General features: G+C 48.5%; 1 protein-coding gene across 7 annotated transcripts in view; it reads left to right on the top strand.

Annotated features, from left to right (window-relative positions):
* XPNPEP1 (X-prolyl aminopeptidase 1) overlaps positions 1-15,530 on the top strand; it is a 51,896-nt gene extending 36,366 nt beyond the window's left edge. For 6 of the 7 annotated variants that reach the window (XM_061403401.1, XM_061403406.1, XM_061403402.1 and 3 more), the window contains 11 exons: positions 36-125; positions 406-456; positions 1,697-1,755; positions 1,893-1,970; positions 3,850-3,921; positions 5,973-6,033; positions 8,315-8,384; positions 9,246-9,419; positions 10,310-10,386; positions 11,626-11,724; positions 14,965-15,530. In XM_061403401.1, the coding sequence (XP_061259385.1) occupies positions 36-125; positions 406-456; positions 1,697-1,755; positions 1,893-1,970; positions 3,850-3,921; positions 5,973-6,033; positions 8,315-8,384; positions 9,246-9,419; positions 10,310-10,386; positions 11,626-11,724; positions 14,965-15,093 (960 nt within the window). In that variant the 3' untranslated portion in view covers positions 15,094-15,530. The other variant, XM_061403407.1, reaches the window with a different exon arrangement.

Genomic DNA, 15,530 nt, shown 5'->3' with positions numbered 1-15,530 from the left:
GTGCGTGAGTCCCACAGTACCGCCTCCCGCCCCAGGATCATCGCTGCTGTATGCCTTACACCCCCATCTGCATTGCCAAAGCTGTGAAGAATTCTGCTGAATCAGAAGGCATGAGGCGAGCTCATGTGAGTAAAGCAGCCTGTGCAGAAGAGGGGTGTGTGCTGGTCAGAAGGCCCGACTCCCTTACCTGCTTTGTGGCTTTGACCATGGTGCAGGTGGGAATGTCTCTGAGCCTTCCAGAGTTAATGAGAGAATGAAATAAATACTGGAGGGGTCATGGGAATCGCTTGCATGGAAAGCCCTGACTGCTGGTGGTGTGTGGTCCTCTGTGTTAGGGCTGGGCCTTGGATCTGCCCATCTGATTTTCAGTCACAACTTTAAAAAATGTCTCTCTTATTTGCACAGATTAAAGATGCCGTTGCCTTATGTGAACTCTTTAACTGGCTGGAAAAAGAGGTTGGTTCTTAGTTTTTGTTTAACACGTGGACATAGATTATTCAGAAATTACATGTGATTCTAACTGTGACTCTGGTTGACCATGAGGTCTAAGATCTTGATCTAATTTTAGTACTCTCTTTTAAGAGTTCTTTGTGGAAATTTGTTGTGTGTGTTTTTAAAAACTGTAGAAAATAGTAACAAAGATGAAGAAAGAAATTCCTTAATAGAATGGATCCTTTCTGGGTTAAGAAATTGTCTTGTAATGAAGTGGACTTTCATTATAAGGAAAAATGACTACAGGCAAGCTGCTTGTATCAAGAGAAAAAAGGTCTTTGTGTATATTCTGAACTTTAAGCCATAAAGCTTTTTATATTAAATTGATTCTTGGTCATTAGTTTCTTGCCTTTTCACTCCTTGTAGCTGATAGGGACGTGATTTCTTTGTGCTCTTACTAAACGGTATCGTATTCCCTTTAAATACTTTATGAGCAACTCTTTGAAAGTAGCTTACTTTGGGAGAAGAAAGTACTTTGATTCCCACAAGTTTTTCCCGTCTGGCAATTGTTCATCTGTGTATGTCATTTTTTGTTTTTTTCAGCGTGGGTCATTTTCACGTGTCTCTCACTGTATCGCTATCACTCTGTATTCTGTTTTATTCACTTAGTATCATAGTGTGAGCATTTCCCATTTTCTTTGAGATTTTAAATAAATAATCAAAATGGAGACTGTGTTTAGTGGCTAGGCTGCTTTATTTACCCATTCCTCCTATTTTCAAATGTTGAGTGTTTTTTGAATTTTTTTTTGTAATTACCAAGCACCTTGTAATAATATCTTTGCATTTATCTTTATTTAGGATCTTTTTCTTAGGATATTGTAGGTGGGAATGCTTTTGAAGTTTTAAATTTAGGTGTATTAAATTTGGGGAAGTTTTAGGATATAAAACTGAGGGAAACAGTTGGGGAAAAATTCAATGGATAGAAGTCCTTTTACTTTTACATAGCTTTGGTTAAGAGCCTTTGGGAATTCCCTCCTTGTTGAAGATGAGACATACGCTGTGTCCTGTAGGTTGGACAGTTGGAATGTGGAGATTGAGGAAAAAGTAAGCTTTTAATGTACTCCCTATAACAGAGGAGCCTAGCAGCCTAAGTCTGTGGGGTCGCAAAGAGTCAGACACGACCGAGCGACTAACACTTTTCATAGTATGTGGGAGACCCGTGAATTTATCACGCCCCAGTCATTTATAAGGAACTTTCTCGTAGGTGCCCAAAGGTGGTGTGACAGAGATCTCAGCTGCCAACAAAGCTGAGGAATTCCGCAGGTAAGGATCACTGTGGGGGCCCTGTGAGTCTTGTGCTCCTGTCCTTGGCACGTTCAGGGAAGCTGGGCGGGGCCCTGATTCCTGGCACAGTAAGAACCTTTAGGCCACTCTGCTCTGTGTGTGTCTTTCTGTTCCAGGCAGCAGGCCGACTTTGTGGACCTGAGCTTCCCAACCATTTCCAGTACGGGACCCAATGGCGCCATCATTCACTACGCGTAAGGCATGCGGAGGAGCACGCTGCCTGGCTTTGCTGCTGCTTCTGCACAGGAGCCTGAGCAGGGGAGAGACATTGTTTTATCAAAGGCCCCTGCGCCCACCTCCATGTGTCTGTTGAGATTGTTCTTCTGTGTGAAATAAGATCTTTGAGGTCTTCTTGTCTCTCAGTCCGAAGCCTCTGCCTTTTGGGAGCGACTCTCTGGCACCGATGTTGCCCATCGACATTGTCCATGATGTAGTCAAATGGGTCATCCCTCTTTCCTTCTGAGACTGCAGTGTCTGTTGTCATAATCCCCGAATCTTAACAGTTAGAAGTTTTAGTGTTTTTCTTTTCTGACAGTGGCAGCCTTCTTGACACACTAGTCCAAACATCTTGTGAGCTCCATGACCTCCATACCAAACAAACTTACCATTAGGTTGTGGAGCACCCTGTTGTGTTTAAGGAGATAATCTGTACCGTCTCTTTCCTCCCCAGCCTTTGGGGATTTATTTGTAGCACATGAGCCTGTGGACCCACAGAGCCAAGCTTCCTTCCACTGTGAGACCAGGAGGGCAATGATGAATTTGGGAGAGCTAGACCCACCTGTGGAGGTGGTGGGAAATGGATCTAGGCTTCTTGCATGGGCTCCAGCTTCAGCTTCGCCTGGCTCACATGGTTTTGCCTCGTGTGGGGTATCTTGAGTTCTTTGCTTCCCATCTGTGACGTGCATCGTGATGGAGCACTCTGGCTGTCTCACTGTGCTGTACTTGGGCACAAGTCCCCCCTCCACCCTTTTTACTAATCGCTTTTAGAGTTTTTAGTCTTGGGACAAATTTTGAAACTGCTGTGTGGGAGTTAGTCACGGGTGTGGCTGTACGGTTCTCTCATATTAATGCTTCTGTTCCAACATTAAACTATCAAAAGTACTTGAGTTCTTGTCTTATATTTAGCACAGGTGATGAATTTCTTGGCTGGATATGACCCTAGAACTTAAAAAAAAAATTTCAGTCCAAGAGGGGAGGATCTCACTTTCCCTTTGTGTTTTTTCATTGTGGCTGTTGGAAGCCTGTTGAGAAGCAGGGTGCTGGGCCCATATCTGGTGGCCTTTTCTAGTCATTGGGATCGAGTGCCTACTGGCCCCCTTACTGCCTGCAAATGAAGGAGAACCTCTGTGAGACCCTCTCTGCACTGCAGGGCAGAGACTTGGAATGCTCATGTCCCATCTAGCTTTTCCCAGTGAAGTGTATTGTCTGGAAGGAGATATGGAGGAATCAAACTACTTTAAAAAATACCTCACATTCATTTGAAAATAGTGCTCTAGTATAACAGTATCATGATCTACTCCTTCCCACAGCAAAAGTCCCTTTAGTTTTTCTCCCAAAGTGAGACACTCGCCTTCTGCCCCTCTGGTGGTCTAGGAAGCAAGTGGGGAGGCTCCCGGTGGGGTTAGGTCTGAGGGAGAGAAGTGGAGGCTTGAGGCAGGGGACTGAACCATCCTCCCCCGCCCCCACCTTGCCAAATAAAGACAAATGACTCCAGACTGCTCTCTTCACATTTTCCAGCTTGGTCCTCTTGCTTCTGTTGATGATTATTTTTGTAGTTTTTACAGTTATCTCATGAACACTTATTTTGTTCTAGTCTCAAATGGAGGTAGATATAAAGAAATATGTTATTCCTCCTTCTCTTGAGCTCCTTATCTAGTTGGGGAGATAGGTTGACTAGTCTTGAGTAGATGGTTAATATTACTTGCAGTAATTAGCCATTGGGGAAACTTGGGTTTGATATAATTTCAGGCTTACATAAGTTGTTAGACTAGTACAAAGAACTCTCGTATTCCCTCCCGGCTTCAGGAAGCATTTACATTTGTGGAATAATTACTTTGTAATTAATTTTCTTAGGCCGGTCCCTGAGACGAATAGGACCTTGTCTCTGGATGAGGTGTACCTCATTGACTCGGGTGCTCAATACAAGTAAGTGAATCGGGGCCACTGGAGAGCCTGACCCCACTAAGTCAGGGCAGTTGAGTAGGTGGACAGGCCAGGCTCCAGCCGAGATCTCTCAGCGGGTCATCTCATTCTGCGCCGGTCACTGATGGAATTGTTCCCATGTCTTGGCCTTTTCCTCACCCCTTGTTGAAATAGCCCAGTTGTGATTCTGTTCCCACAAAAGACTGTTTGTTAGAAATGTTTAGTCCTTGGCTGGAAGCTGTTAAATACTAAATAAATAACTGAAAGTAAGCTTTCAGAACCACTGGGAAGTCTTCTGCCTCAGCCCATAAACCACCTGCCAGCTCCCCAACTTGCAGTGACCTCAGGGCCTTGGGGAGTGAGGGCTTAGTTTTGAAAGGATGAATGAGAAATGAGGGTCATCCCTGAGTTTCTGAACTTCTTTCTTCATGCCCTGCTGCTTTCACAGTCATTAGCTAGAATAGTTCCCCAGAGAACCCACGATTTGATTGGGTCTTGAGGTGGAACCCACGAGGAGGAGCTGGAATAGGTGTTGTCTGCAACGAGAGAGCATGAGCCAGGCCTTTTAATCCTCCATTTTCCACTGCAGCTGGGACTTGGCCTGGTGGAGAACCTTGTTATTAAATGAGCTCAGCCAAGGATGTGGAAGCCACAATCTAGCCTGGGAAGTATGGGCTGGTGTTAATAACAGCCTAGAGCATAGAGTATTGAGATTACTTGGGTAATGGTGTAACTTTGGGTCACTGCTACATTTTAGCAGCATTCTAGAAGTTATCGTTTTTTTGTTGGGGGTGGATTGGGGTGTTCTAAAAGATGCATTTGGGTATTTTTAGGTTCTAGTAAACTGCTTGCCATCCTGACAGGAGGAATGAGTTTGACCTTCTTTTGCCAGAAGGTCCATTTCCCTTTCATTCATGACCCCAGGAATGGTGTCCTCCATGAAACAGCGCTCACATTGTAGACTCGAGTGTGTGTGTGTCAAGGCCTGACTGGGTTCACTCCCACTGCACTGGGCCATCCTTGCTTTCACACTCTGTCTCATTTTATTTTTTATAGTAACTTTATTGAAATGTAATTCCACTTATTAAAGTGTACAATTGGTGATTTTTAGTTTGTTCATAGAGTTGTGCAACTATCACCACCATTGATTTTAGAGTATTTTCATCACCCCCCAAAAAAGAATCACTATTCCCATTGGCAGTCACTTTCCATCTTCCCCTAGCCAGGGAACCACTAATGTGCTTTAGTCTGTATGCACTTGCCTGTTCTGGACATTTCATATAAATGGAATTATGTAATATTAATATATGGCATCAGTGTCTGCCTTCTGTCACTTGGCATAATGCCTTCAAGGTTCATCCATGCTTAGCACGCATCAGTGCTTCATTCCTTTTTATTGCTGAATGCTGTTTCATTCGGAGAAGGCAATGGCACCCCACTCCAGTACTCTCGCCTGGAAAATCCCATGGATGGAGGAGCCTGGTAGGCTGCAGTCCATGGGGTCGCTAAGAGTCAGATACGACTAAGCGACGTCACTGTCACTTGTCACTTTCATGCACTGGAGAAGGAACTGGCAACCCACTCCAGTATTCTTGCCTGGAGAATCCCAGGGATAGGGGAGCCTGGTGGGCTGCTGTCTGTGGGGTCGCACAGAGTTGGACACGACTGAAGCGACTTAGCGGCAGCGGCAGCTGTTTCACTGCATGTATATAGTGCGTCTCGTTTACTCATCAGTGGTTGAACACTTAGGTTGTTTCCATGTTTGGGATGTGAAGAGCACTGCTGCCGTGAACATGAGTGGATGCCTGTTTTTGTGGACGTTCTTGTTCTCTCGGGGGTTTACTCGGGGGAGTAGAAGTGCTGGGTCATAAGGTCACTCCATGTTTAAGAAACCTTTTATGAACGAGCAAACTGTTTTCCTAAGTGGCTGTACTATTTACACGTCCACCAGTCAGCGCATGAGGGTTCACTTTTCTCCACATCTTCACCTGTCTCTTATTTGAGGAAGAGCTTCTCTGGAGTGAACACTGTAGCTTGTCCTTTCTTTTGGGCAGGGACGGAACCACAGACGTCACCCGCACCATGCATTTTGGAACTCCTACAGCTTATGAGAAGGTAAGAGAACGCTCGAGAGGCCCGCTACTTTCTCTGACCGTCCCCTCTCGTGAAAAGGGATTGTATAAATAAGTACAAGTTACACGTGGGACAGTAAAATAGCTCATTACTGTGGAGTCAGGCTTATCTGCTTTATGACATCCGCTTAATTGATTATTGGAGAGACTTTAAGAGCATTCTGTCTGCTAAGGTCAGGCTCAGATTCAAGTTTAAACAACTTTGGCCTTCTTTGGGGAAGGGAGCAGGGTAGTGAATTTTTTTTTTTTTTAAGTGAACGTGTGTAGATTTGATTCTGAAAGCTACCCCCCTTCTTTTTTCAATTTCAGTGTTCCTATTTATAGGCTCAGCTCTCTAGGAACCCTCTGAAATGACATGCATTGCTCGGTGTCTGGGCTTTCTGGCATATAGCTATAAGGTAGAGAGATGTATGCTAGGAGTCTAGACACTGGGCTTCAGACCTCTGCTGTTCACAGGCTCCATGACCTTGATCCTTGACACTTAGACCATCATAAAAATGGGGGCAGAGTACTCACCTCCAAGGCTGGCTGGGAAGGTTCTGTGAGCCCAGCTGGCTCCTGGATCTTAGCCACTGCTTGGCAAATACTGGTTGAATCTGAGTCTCTCTCTTTTCCCTGGGAGCTGCTTCAGGAAGCTTGTCCAGGGAGGAGGGCTCTGTGGGATGCAGCAGGGCAGATTTCCTAGTGCTGGTCCCTCGTGTCTTTCATTAGTTGGCACCAGCACCCTGGATGAATTTGACCTTGGGTCCAGATACCTTTAGTTTGGGGTTTCCTTGGTGGCTTAGACGGTAAAGAATCTGCCTGCAGTGCAGGAGACCTGGTTCGATCCCTAGGTCAGGAACATCCTTTGGAGAAGGGAATGGCTACTCACTCCAGCATTCTTGCTTGGAAAATTCCATGGACAGAGGAGCCATGGAGTCGTAAAGAGTCAGACACGACCGAGTGACTAACACACACACCCCTTTGGTGTGTGTATTACCCAGGGGTTCCTGTGCTGTGTTCAGTCTGGACCAGATTGGACAGTGTGCGGTTTAGTGCTGATTTTGCACCTTACTGGCAAGCCACCACCCATCCAAACAGCACTTTTCTTGTCTGGGCGGTCAGGACTAAACGCTGAGTATAGGTAGTGGCGAGGTGCACAGAGTAGCAGCAAGACCACCTGGCTCCAAGGCCAGATGCTGCCACTTATGAACTGCGTGACCTGGCATGTTGATTACTTCATCCCCCTGTGAAGTGAGGATGGCAGGAGTGCCTCTGTCCTGAAGTGTGGGGTTAGACATGCAGTGCTTAATATTGTGCCTGGCACCGAGGAGTAGCTTGATAGTGTTAGGTAGTGTCATCAGGACTTCTTACTACTTTTTCTCAGTCTTTCTGAGGCTCTGATGGCAGAGAGTTCATTTCAAAGGAAAGACTAGTGGGGTCGTCTCTTGGACAGTTGTCTTTTACTACATTGAATTTCAAGATTTTCTAGAAAATTGGTCCCAAGGCCAAGTTTTTTTCCCACCATTTTTTTCCTGTTCCTCTGATTTTCTCTGTGGTATTGCTATAAACAGTGGAAATAGTGGCTGACTTTATTTTTTGGGGCTCCAAAATCACTGCAGATGGTGATTGCAGCCATGAAATTAAAAGATGCTTACTCCTTGGAAGGAAAGTTATGACCAACCTAGACAACATATTAAAAAGCAGAGACATTACTTTGTCAACATAGGTCTGTCTAGTCAAGGCTATGGTCTTTCCAGTGGTCATGTATGGATGTGTGAGTTGGACTATAAAGAAAGCTGAGCACCGAAGAATTGATGCTTTTGAACTGTGGTGTTGGAGAAGACTCTTGAGAGTCCCTTGGGCTGCAAGGAGATCCAACCAGTCCATCCTAAAGGAGATCAGTCCTGGGAGTTCATTGGTAGGACTGATGTTGAAGCTGAAACTCCAATACTTTGGCCACCTGATGCGAAGAGCTGACTCATTTGAAAAGACCCTGATGCTGGGAAAGATTGAGGGCAGGAGGAGAAGGGGACGACAGAGATGGTTGGATGGCGTCACTGACTCAATGGACATGGGTTTGGGTGGACTTTGGGAGTTGGTGATGGACAGGGAGGCCTGGCGTGCTGCAGTTCATGGGGTTGCAGAGTCGGACACGACTGAGCGACTGAACTGAACTGATTGCTATAAAACCTTAAGAGGCAAGGTTTTCAGAACTACCTGAAAACTGCAGGATGAAAGCATCTATGCCCATCTTGAACATGCCCCTGGGTTTTCTTTGGCAGGAATGCTTCACATACGTCCTCAAGGGCCACATAGCTGTGAGTGCAGCGGTTTTCCCGACTGGAACCAAAGGTAGGTGGTACCTTGTGTCACATGGCAGCCTTCTTGTTCAGGCATCGAGCATGTCTAAATTTGGGTGAAAACACACGTCCTCCCCTTGCCATAACAGCCAGCAGACTACTGCAGGCCCAGCCTGGGCAAGTGGGGTTGCTGCTGCACTGAGCGGAGAGGACCTCCAGGGAGCCAGACTTAGGATCGGGCCCAGGGTCAGCTGTACCTCCCTCCTGACCACTTGTGTTGGGTGACCTCGGGAGGGTGGCTCTCAGGAGAGGGCAGCAAGGCATGAAGGCCCCCGGGGAAGCTGGTGCAGCCTCCTGTCTGCCCCGGGTGTTGGGCCAGCGCTCCTTTTATGACTCATGTTGGGATTTATTTTACTGGGAGCCTGACTTGAGAACTAGACCTTGTTGCCTCAGGACTGGTGGGTGGACCATTGCATGGGAAGTTGATAAGACCTGGTCCTCGAATCTGCTTAGATTGCCCTGGCACTCATCTCCCCGGTACCACTTTCTTCAAGCTTGCAGTCTGGTTAGGATCTCATTTTGCAGTTCCAGAACTGTAGGGTTCCAGCACTGAGAAGGGAACGTTCGTGCCATCTACTGCAGCCTTTACCTGCTGCTGGCGACGTCCCTGACCAGCATCCTCCAGCTGTAGAGTGAGCTCCAACTGGTGGGGGAGCCGTCCTACTCAGGAACTCTGGTTGTCAGAAAGTTCTTCTTTGTGCTGGACTGAAACCTGAATCCTCCAGTAACTTTTACCCTCTGGTTTCTGTTTCATCTTCCGGAGCCAAACCTAACAAATCTAATCTCTGAAGTGCTTTGCAAGTTGGAAAGTGTTGTACAGATATCACCAAGTGGTCCTTTATGTGTCTTTCAGGCCACCTCCTTGACTCCTTTGCCCGCTCAGCGTTATGGGATTCTGGCCTGGATTACCTGCATGGAACGGGGCATGGTGTTGGGTCTTTTCTGAATGTTCATGAGGGTCCATGTGGCATCAGTTATAAAACATTCTCTGATGAGCCCTTGGAGGCCGGCATGATCGTCACTGATGGTAGGTGTCCCTCACCTAGAGGCTGCGCGTGGATCCTCTGCCTTTTTGAAAGCTCTGTGTTGTTTCTTATTTTTTATTATAAAGTGGAAAAAATTTCCCCTTCCATCACTTTGGGCTTCCCTCGTGGTTGAGATGGTAAAGAATCTGCCTGCAATGCAGTCGGGAAGATGCCCTGGAGAAGGGAATAGCAACCCTCTCCAGGATTCTTGCTTGGAGAATTCCATGCACAGAGGAGTCTGGTGGGCTACAGTCCACGGGGTCACAAAGAGTCAGACCCAACTGAGCGACTAACACTTTGACTTCCCGTCACTTTGAATTAGACAACAACCACATTTGCTAATTATAAAAGTAATAAATATTCATTTTAGAAAATGTGAGACTGTGGAATGATATAAAGAAGAAAATGAAAATTATTTGTAATCCAATTTGTAATTCAGGGGAAACATGACTTAACATTTGTATATGTTAACTTCTTGTTTCTTTATATATGTGCATACTTTTTTTAGTATCATTGAAATTACACTGGACGTATGGTCTGTATTCTGCTTTCTTACCTAATATGTCCCTATATCGTTACCAAATCTTGGTGAATGTCTTTTAACACCTGCATCATTGTATCTGACGGCTCTGCCCCATACTTCGTTTGGCCGATGTTCTGTTATTTTACTCCCTGCCCTGCAGCCAGTTCTCAGGAATTCCAAGCCTTTCTGTCTCTGGGCCTCTAGATAAAAATGCCTCATGGAAAGGGGTGTGTCTGGGCTCTTGCACTGGATTGAGTGGCCCTTCCTGTGTTCTCCTTCGAAGTGTGGTCTGCCCAGCAGTGAGAGCTTCTCTGCATGTCTTCATCGCGGGCTGCTCCTCATTCAGGGGTTTGGTTTGGTTTGTTTTAGAGCCAGGGTATTATGAAGATGGGGCTTTTGGAATTCGCATTGAGAATGTTGTCCTGGTGGTGCCTGTTAAGACCAAGGTGAGTAATGATGTATTTATTTTGTTTTAAAAATTCCCTTATTCCTTCATGGGGGAAGATGAAGGCTTTTGTCCTTCAAACCAAGAGCATGCCATTCTGGGGCCAAAATGGAGTTTCCTTCCCTTGGTATTGGGGTCTTTCCTGGAATTCGTTCTCTTCTGCAAAGCTAGAAAGAAAATCCTGAGTGAACGGGGACCCTGAACAGGGACCCTGAACGGGACCTCAGGGAGCCTCAGGCAGGCCCCTACTTCATGTAACGTGGGGCTCTGAGTTTACTGGAGGCACGGTCTCATCATGAAACCTTCACTGTGTGTGTGTGTGGGCGTCGGGGGAGCGAGGGTGGAGGGTGCTTGTTTAAAAGCTCCCTCCAGATGTTGAAACTGAACCTCCATGACTGGGACCTGGGAACTATTTTCAACAAATGCCCCAGATGGTTGTTACCAGGTAAAACTGAGGAAGCCTGAGCTAGCCGCTGGGTCAGGTACCACAGATAGGCGATAAGACAGGTGTGGTGCCATCTCCCCATCACAGTACCAAGAGGAGGCAGGTTTTAGGTGCTGGGCTTTACCTCCAAGACCTGTTTGCTCCTCCTCCACAGTTGGAGGGAAGTGACTTCCTAGGCCTGCAGGGAGGCTGGCCACCGGGGTCTGCTCTCTGCCTGCACACTGGCATCTCTGGCGCAGCCTCGCCTCTCCCCATCCCACAGGCCCTGCCAGGAAGGGAGACCCAGCATGGCCCATGTGCCCTGCTGTTCCATGCCTCGTGCACTGGACGGACCTCTTAACGTCACATGAGGGGCCTGGCTGGGGCAAGGCAGGCCGCGTACTTGATGTTAAAAAAAAAAAAAAAAAGATCTACTGGGGGCTTACGGCTTAGCAGAGGCTTGAGAAGCAAACCAGAGATGCGCCTGCTTCTAGATGCCCCGCCCCCGCCCCCCACCCCGATGCCTTCTCCCATCACAGCAGACAGGAGCCTTGTGCACCTGCTGACCAGGCCCTCAGCACTCAGTCTGGCCTTTCCTGAAGGCGCAGGCTGTGGTCTGCACAGCGGAGCAGCTCTTGGAAAGTGGCCCTGCCCTGTTCTTGTCTCCTTCATCTGTTAGAAATGGTGACCGGCTAACCACTCTTGATTTCTTGCTACACCTGGCTGAGGGGTGGTCGTGTCTTGGGTGGGTGACCTCAGGGTGGATCATCGTGATGAAGAGGAATAAACGCTCCTATTGTCTTCCCTTTCCCATAGTATAACTTCAGCAACCGGGGAAGCCTGACCTTTGAACCTCTGACTTTGGTTCCAATACAGACCAAAATGATAGATGTGGATTCTCTAACAGACAAAGAGGTAACAAGGGACTCCTGGGGCAGGGGGCAGAAGTGTGTGTGTGGGGTCGGGGGTGGAGAACCGCCCTGAGTCCTCCCGTCCATCCTCACTTTTAAGTCCTCTGCCCTGTGTCCTCCCCTCCATCCTCACTTTGAAGTCAGAGTCTAGGCCGGTTGAGTTGGAACATCCTAGGTTCCCCAAGGACTGTAGGTGCTTTTCCTGTAGTTGTTGGCTTTCGAGGTAGGTAGCAGCCGTTTGCCCCCCCTTGGAGGCTGTAGTGTTCATAGGTGGGAATGAACAGCATGCTCTTGCCTCTCGGGAGGGCAGGAGCCATAACTGCTGGGAGGCATGTTTAGCAAACATGGACCATGTGTCTTCCCACAAAAAGCCAGGTGGGCAGGGGGACTGTTGGCTGTTGCACACACCAGATTGTTTCCTCGTGTTGCTTGAAACACTAAGGAACTGAGAAGCACAATCTATGATCATATGCGTGGTTTTCACACAGACGAGGAGGTGGGTGGTTGCTCTGGGCTCTGAAACCCTTCACAGAGCAGAAGCATGGCCGTGCTCACCTGTCAAGCTCAGAGGGTGATAGGTCTTGAAACCCCTTCAGACCCTCGGGTGGGTCCCCAGGCTCAGATCCAGAATTCTGTAGGCAGACTGGAAGGGCCAGGCAGGCGATCAAGGTCAGAGTAGGGATGAGGGTCAAAAATGGTAGAAACACCATCACTCCAGCTATCTGCTGTGAAGTGATCAGGCTTGAGCCAGGAAGATAGAAGCCAGAAGGATACCAATTCCAGAGCAAAGCAGGTGGCTGGAAGCCCAGCAAAAAGCAGCCTAGCAGGAGCCAAAGGCAGGCCAGCATGGTGGGAATAAGAGGTGGTTGTTACCAGGGGCAGCTGCTGGCCTCATCCCAGGGGCTGTGAGATGGGACTGTATCCTCAGTGGAGCCCACGTGGGTCTTGTTCTTGGCACCAGAGGAAGGTGCCTCTGCGGGCTGAGGAGCCCCTGCTACAGGCCTGTGGGATGGGGTTCTGTCCACCAGAGGCCCCTTCTTCTGCCTCATCCAGTTCACAGATGGCTGACAGGAAGGTCATCCACTTCTCAGTCTGATGCCCTCTGTGTGTAGGCACTTCTTCTTGACCTTCAGTGCCCTTAGTTCAGCCAAACTTTCCTGCTCACAGGACCGACACAGGCTCCTGAGGCTGCTTTATTCATTCAGGTCAGAGATGGATATGGAACAGGAAGCAGCACCAGGTGTGTCTGTTCAGCAGGAAGACTCTCTCCTGTGGTCCCGGGGCTCTTCCCTGGTCCCCGCAGGGGTAGCCTAGGTGGGAGCGGATGAGAACGCAGAAGTGAGCATGGGAGCCCCCCTGCTTACAACCCTCAGCCCCAAGGAACCAGTCTCTTCTCATGGCCCCCAAATGCAGCTTCCAGGGTCTTAGCAAAAGAGTCTCCACTAAGAAGCTGCTTTGCACTCTTGGATGCTGAAGGCTGTGTCGTCTGCCAAGTAATCCTGGGTCGGAGAGGCCTTGCTGTCCATGTGAGTTGTACCGGTCAGGAGACATTTCTCCCATGTGACTTTCCATTTTATCCAGGGAAACAGCGCATGAGGAAAGTTAAGTGAGGCCAGTTTTTCCTTGAGGGAGAGTTTTGTTACCCTGTGATTCCCCCATGACATTGGCAAAGACTAGTACACTCTGTCTGGTCCAGTGTTCATGACTATATCTTATGGACTCAAATCACTGAACTATTCTTTTAGTCAGTCAGTTTTTGTAGGACAGGGAATATCTTCTTACCTTGGAATCATTAGCAAGTTTCCACAAATAACAAGTAGAGGACAGTATTTAATATAACCAAGCAGAGTACATTTATTATCTCTTGTAGCAAAAGGGTTCATTTCCCATATACCACTCAATAAATCTGGGACTTCATTCTGTCTTTAGACATAGAGATACCCCACAACAAGATACTGCCCACTGGGCTTTGAAACTCCCAGTCCTTGCCCTTTACTGCCTCACAGTCTTAGCAGTTTTGGGGTTGTGTCTGCATTCCCATCCATCTGTCACCAGGTGGCAGCAGAGGACTTTGGACACGAGTGGGTGCTGCAGGCTGCCAGGGCCTTTGTGGTGATGCTTTGGCTTCTGATGGGGGCCCCCTTTTCCCCCAACCAAAAGGGTCTTGGGAGTTTCTCTGTGGCCCCTCATTGCTCCTGTCTCTTGCACTGTTGAGCTGCCTTACACCCCTGCCTGGCCTTGCTGGTGACATGTAGCAGCTTGCTTGTTTTTGGTACCGCACCCCCCCCCCCCAAGGCCCCCACCTCCCAGACAGACTAGTAACTCTTATCAGTGGGAATTGGAGTCCCAATTGGGTCAAAGCCATTGGCAGCATCATGCCATCTGTCTAATGTGAAGTGGGCAGGCCCCCTTCATGGACAGTAGAGAGTGGGTTCTGCTCTAGGTAGAACTTGCTTTCTTCCATACTTCAGCCTCCCTCCCTCCACATGAGGAGGAGATCTAACCTTTTACACATGCACAGCCTCTGTCATCAGGTCCAGCACGTTAACACTGCCCCCCCCCCCCACACACATCCCCCAAGTCCTTCCTTTTTGCCTCCTTTTTTATCTCCTGGTGTGGTGGTCCTATTCAGTTGAGCGTCTGAAAGTCAAGCTTATTCCCCACCCCACTCTGCAGCACAGCCCTTGACCACCAGAGGCTTTGGGTGCATCTGGATGGCCACACTGGCCACATGGACCTAGCTGATCCTCCTTTATTCAGCTTTGTAGGTGGATACAGAATAGGAAATTCAGTGCCTCGGTAGGACAGCCTCAGATGTGTCTTCACAGCGGTTGAGGCAGTAAGGGTGGGTGCAGGAGCCACGAGAAACCTGCCCCTCTCTCTCTGATCGTGGCTTCCAGGCAGGGGGGCTATTGAAGGGAACTCTGGTTGCAAGTCTCCCTGCACTCAGGGGAGCCCAGAGCCACAGCCTGCCATCAGGCTTTCACCATTCCCCCAGAGTCACTGAAGCCCGTGTGCAGCAGACGGTTCTGGGAACGTTTTCACCATCAGCCCTGTGGCTCATCCTGTCTGTTTCCAGGGAGGCAGAACACAAGGAAATCGCTGTCCCTGGGCAGGGAGAGAGGGTCCTGTGCTCCTTTACTCTCAACCTGTGAGCTCTGCACGTGGGGCCCCGCTGCTCGATGGGCAGGCTTTGGTGCAGGTGTGATGGTGAAAACGCGTCTGTCTTCCCTCCCTCTTGCAGTGTGACTGGCTCAACAGCTACCACCTGACCTGCAGGGACGTGATCGGGAAGGAGCTGCAAAAGCAGGGCCGCCAGGAAGCCCTCGAGTGGCTCATCAGAGAGACGCAGCCCATCTCCAAACAGCCTTAATACCTCCTTGGTTTTTATAAAAAACAAAAAACCAAACAAAAATGCTCTGGGGAAAGGAAGAAGCCCGGCACACCCCTGACATCTCCCCCATGTCCCCTCCTTCTTCCTTACTGCCCCTTTTTACTTTTAGACTCTGAGACGAAATGAGAATGTTCTTATCCTCTTTGATATTTTCTTGCAGACACTCAATCTTTTATGATTTTTTTTTTTAATTGAATGAGCCAAGAATAAGTTGCTGTCCCAGAAGGAGGGTACCTATAAGCCGAGCGCTCGATCGGGTGGGCGCCCCGAGCGGCCACAGGGAGCCCTCCGGCCGGCGCTGGTGAAGCAGGCAGGGCTCTGCGACGGCCACGTTCCCGGTGCTAGTCCCTCATTCATGATCCCCTTCATGCGCACGAGACTGTATTTATGACCTGAGATTAAAATGTCAGAATGGG

The sequence above is a fragment of the Bos javanicus genome, chromosome 26 (genome assembly GCF_032452875.1).
Source record: "Bos javanicus breed banteng chromosome 26, ARS-OSU_banteng_1.0, whole genome shotgun sequence".
Taxonomy (NCBI): domain Eukaryota; kingdom Metazoa; phylum Chordata; class Mammalia; order Artiodactyla; family Bovidae; genus Bos; species Bos javanicus.
The sequence above is the reverse complement of the archived record's forward strand: the minus strand, read 5'-3'. Positions and strand labels throughout refer to the sequence as shown.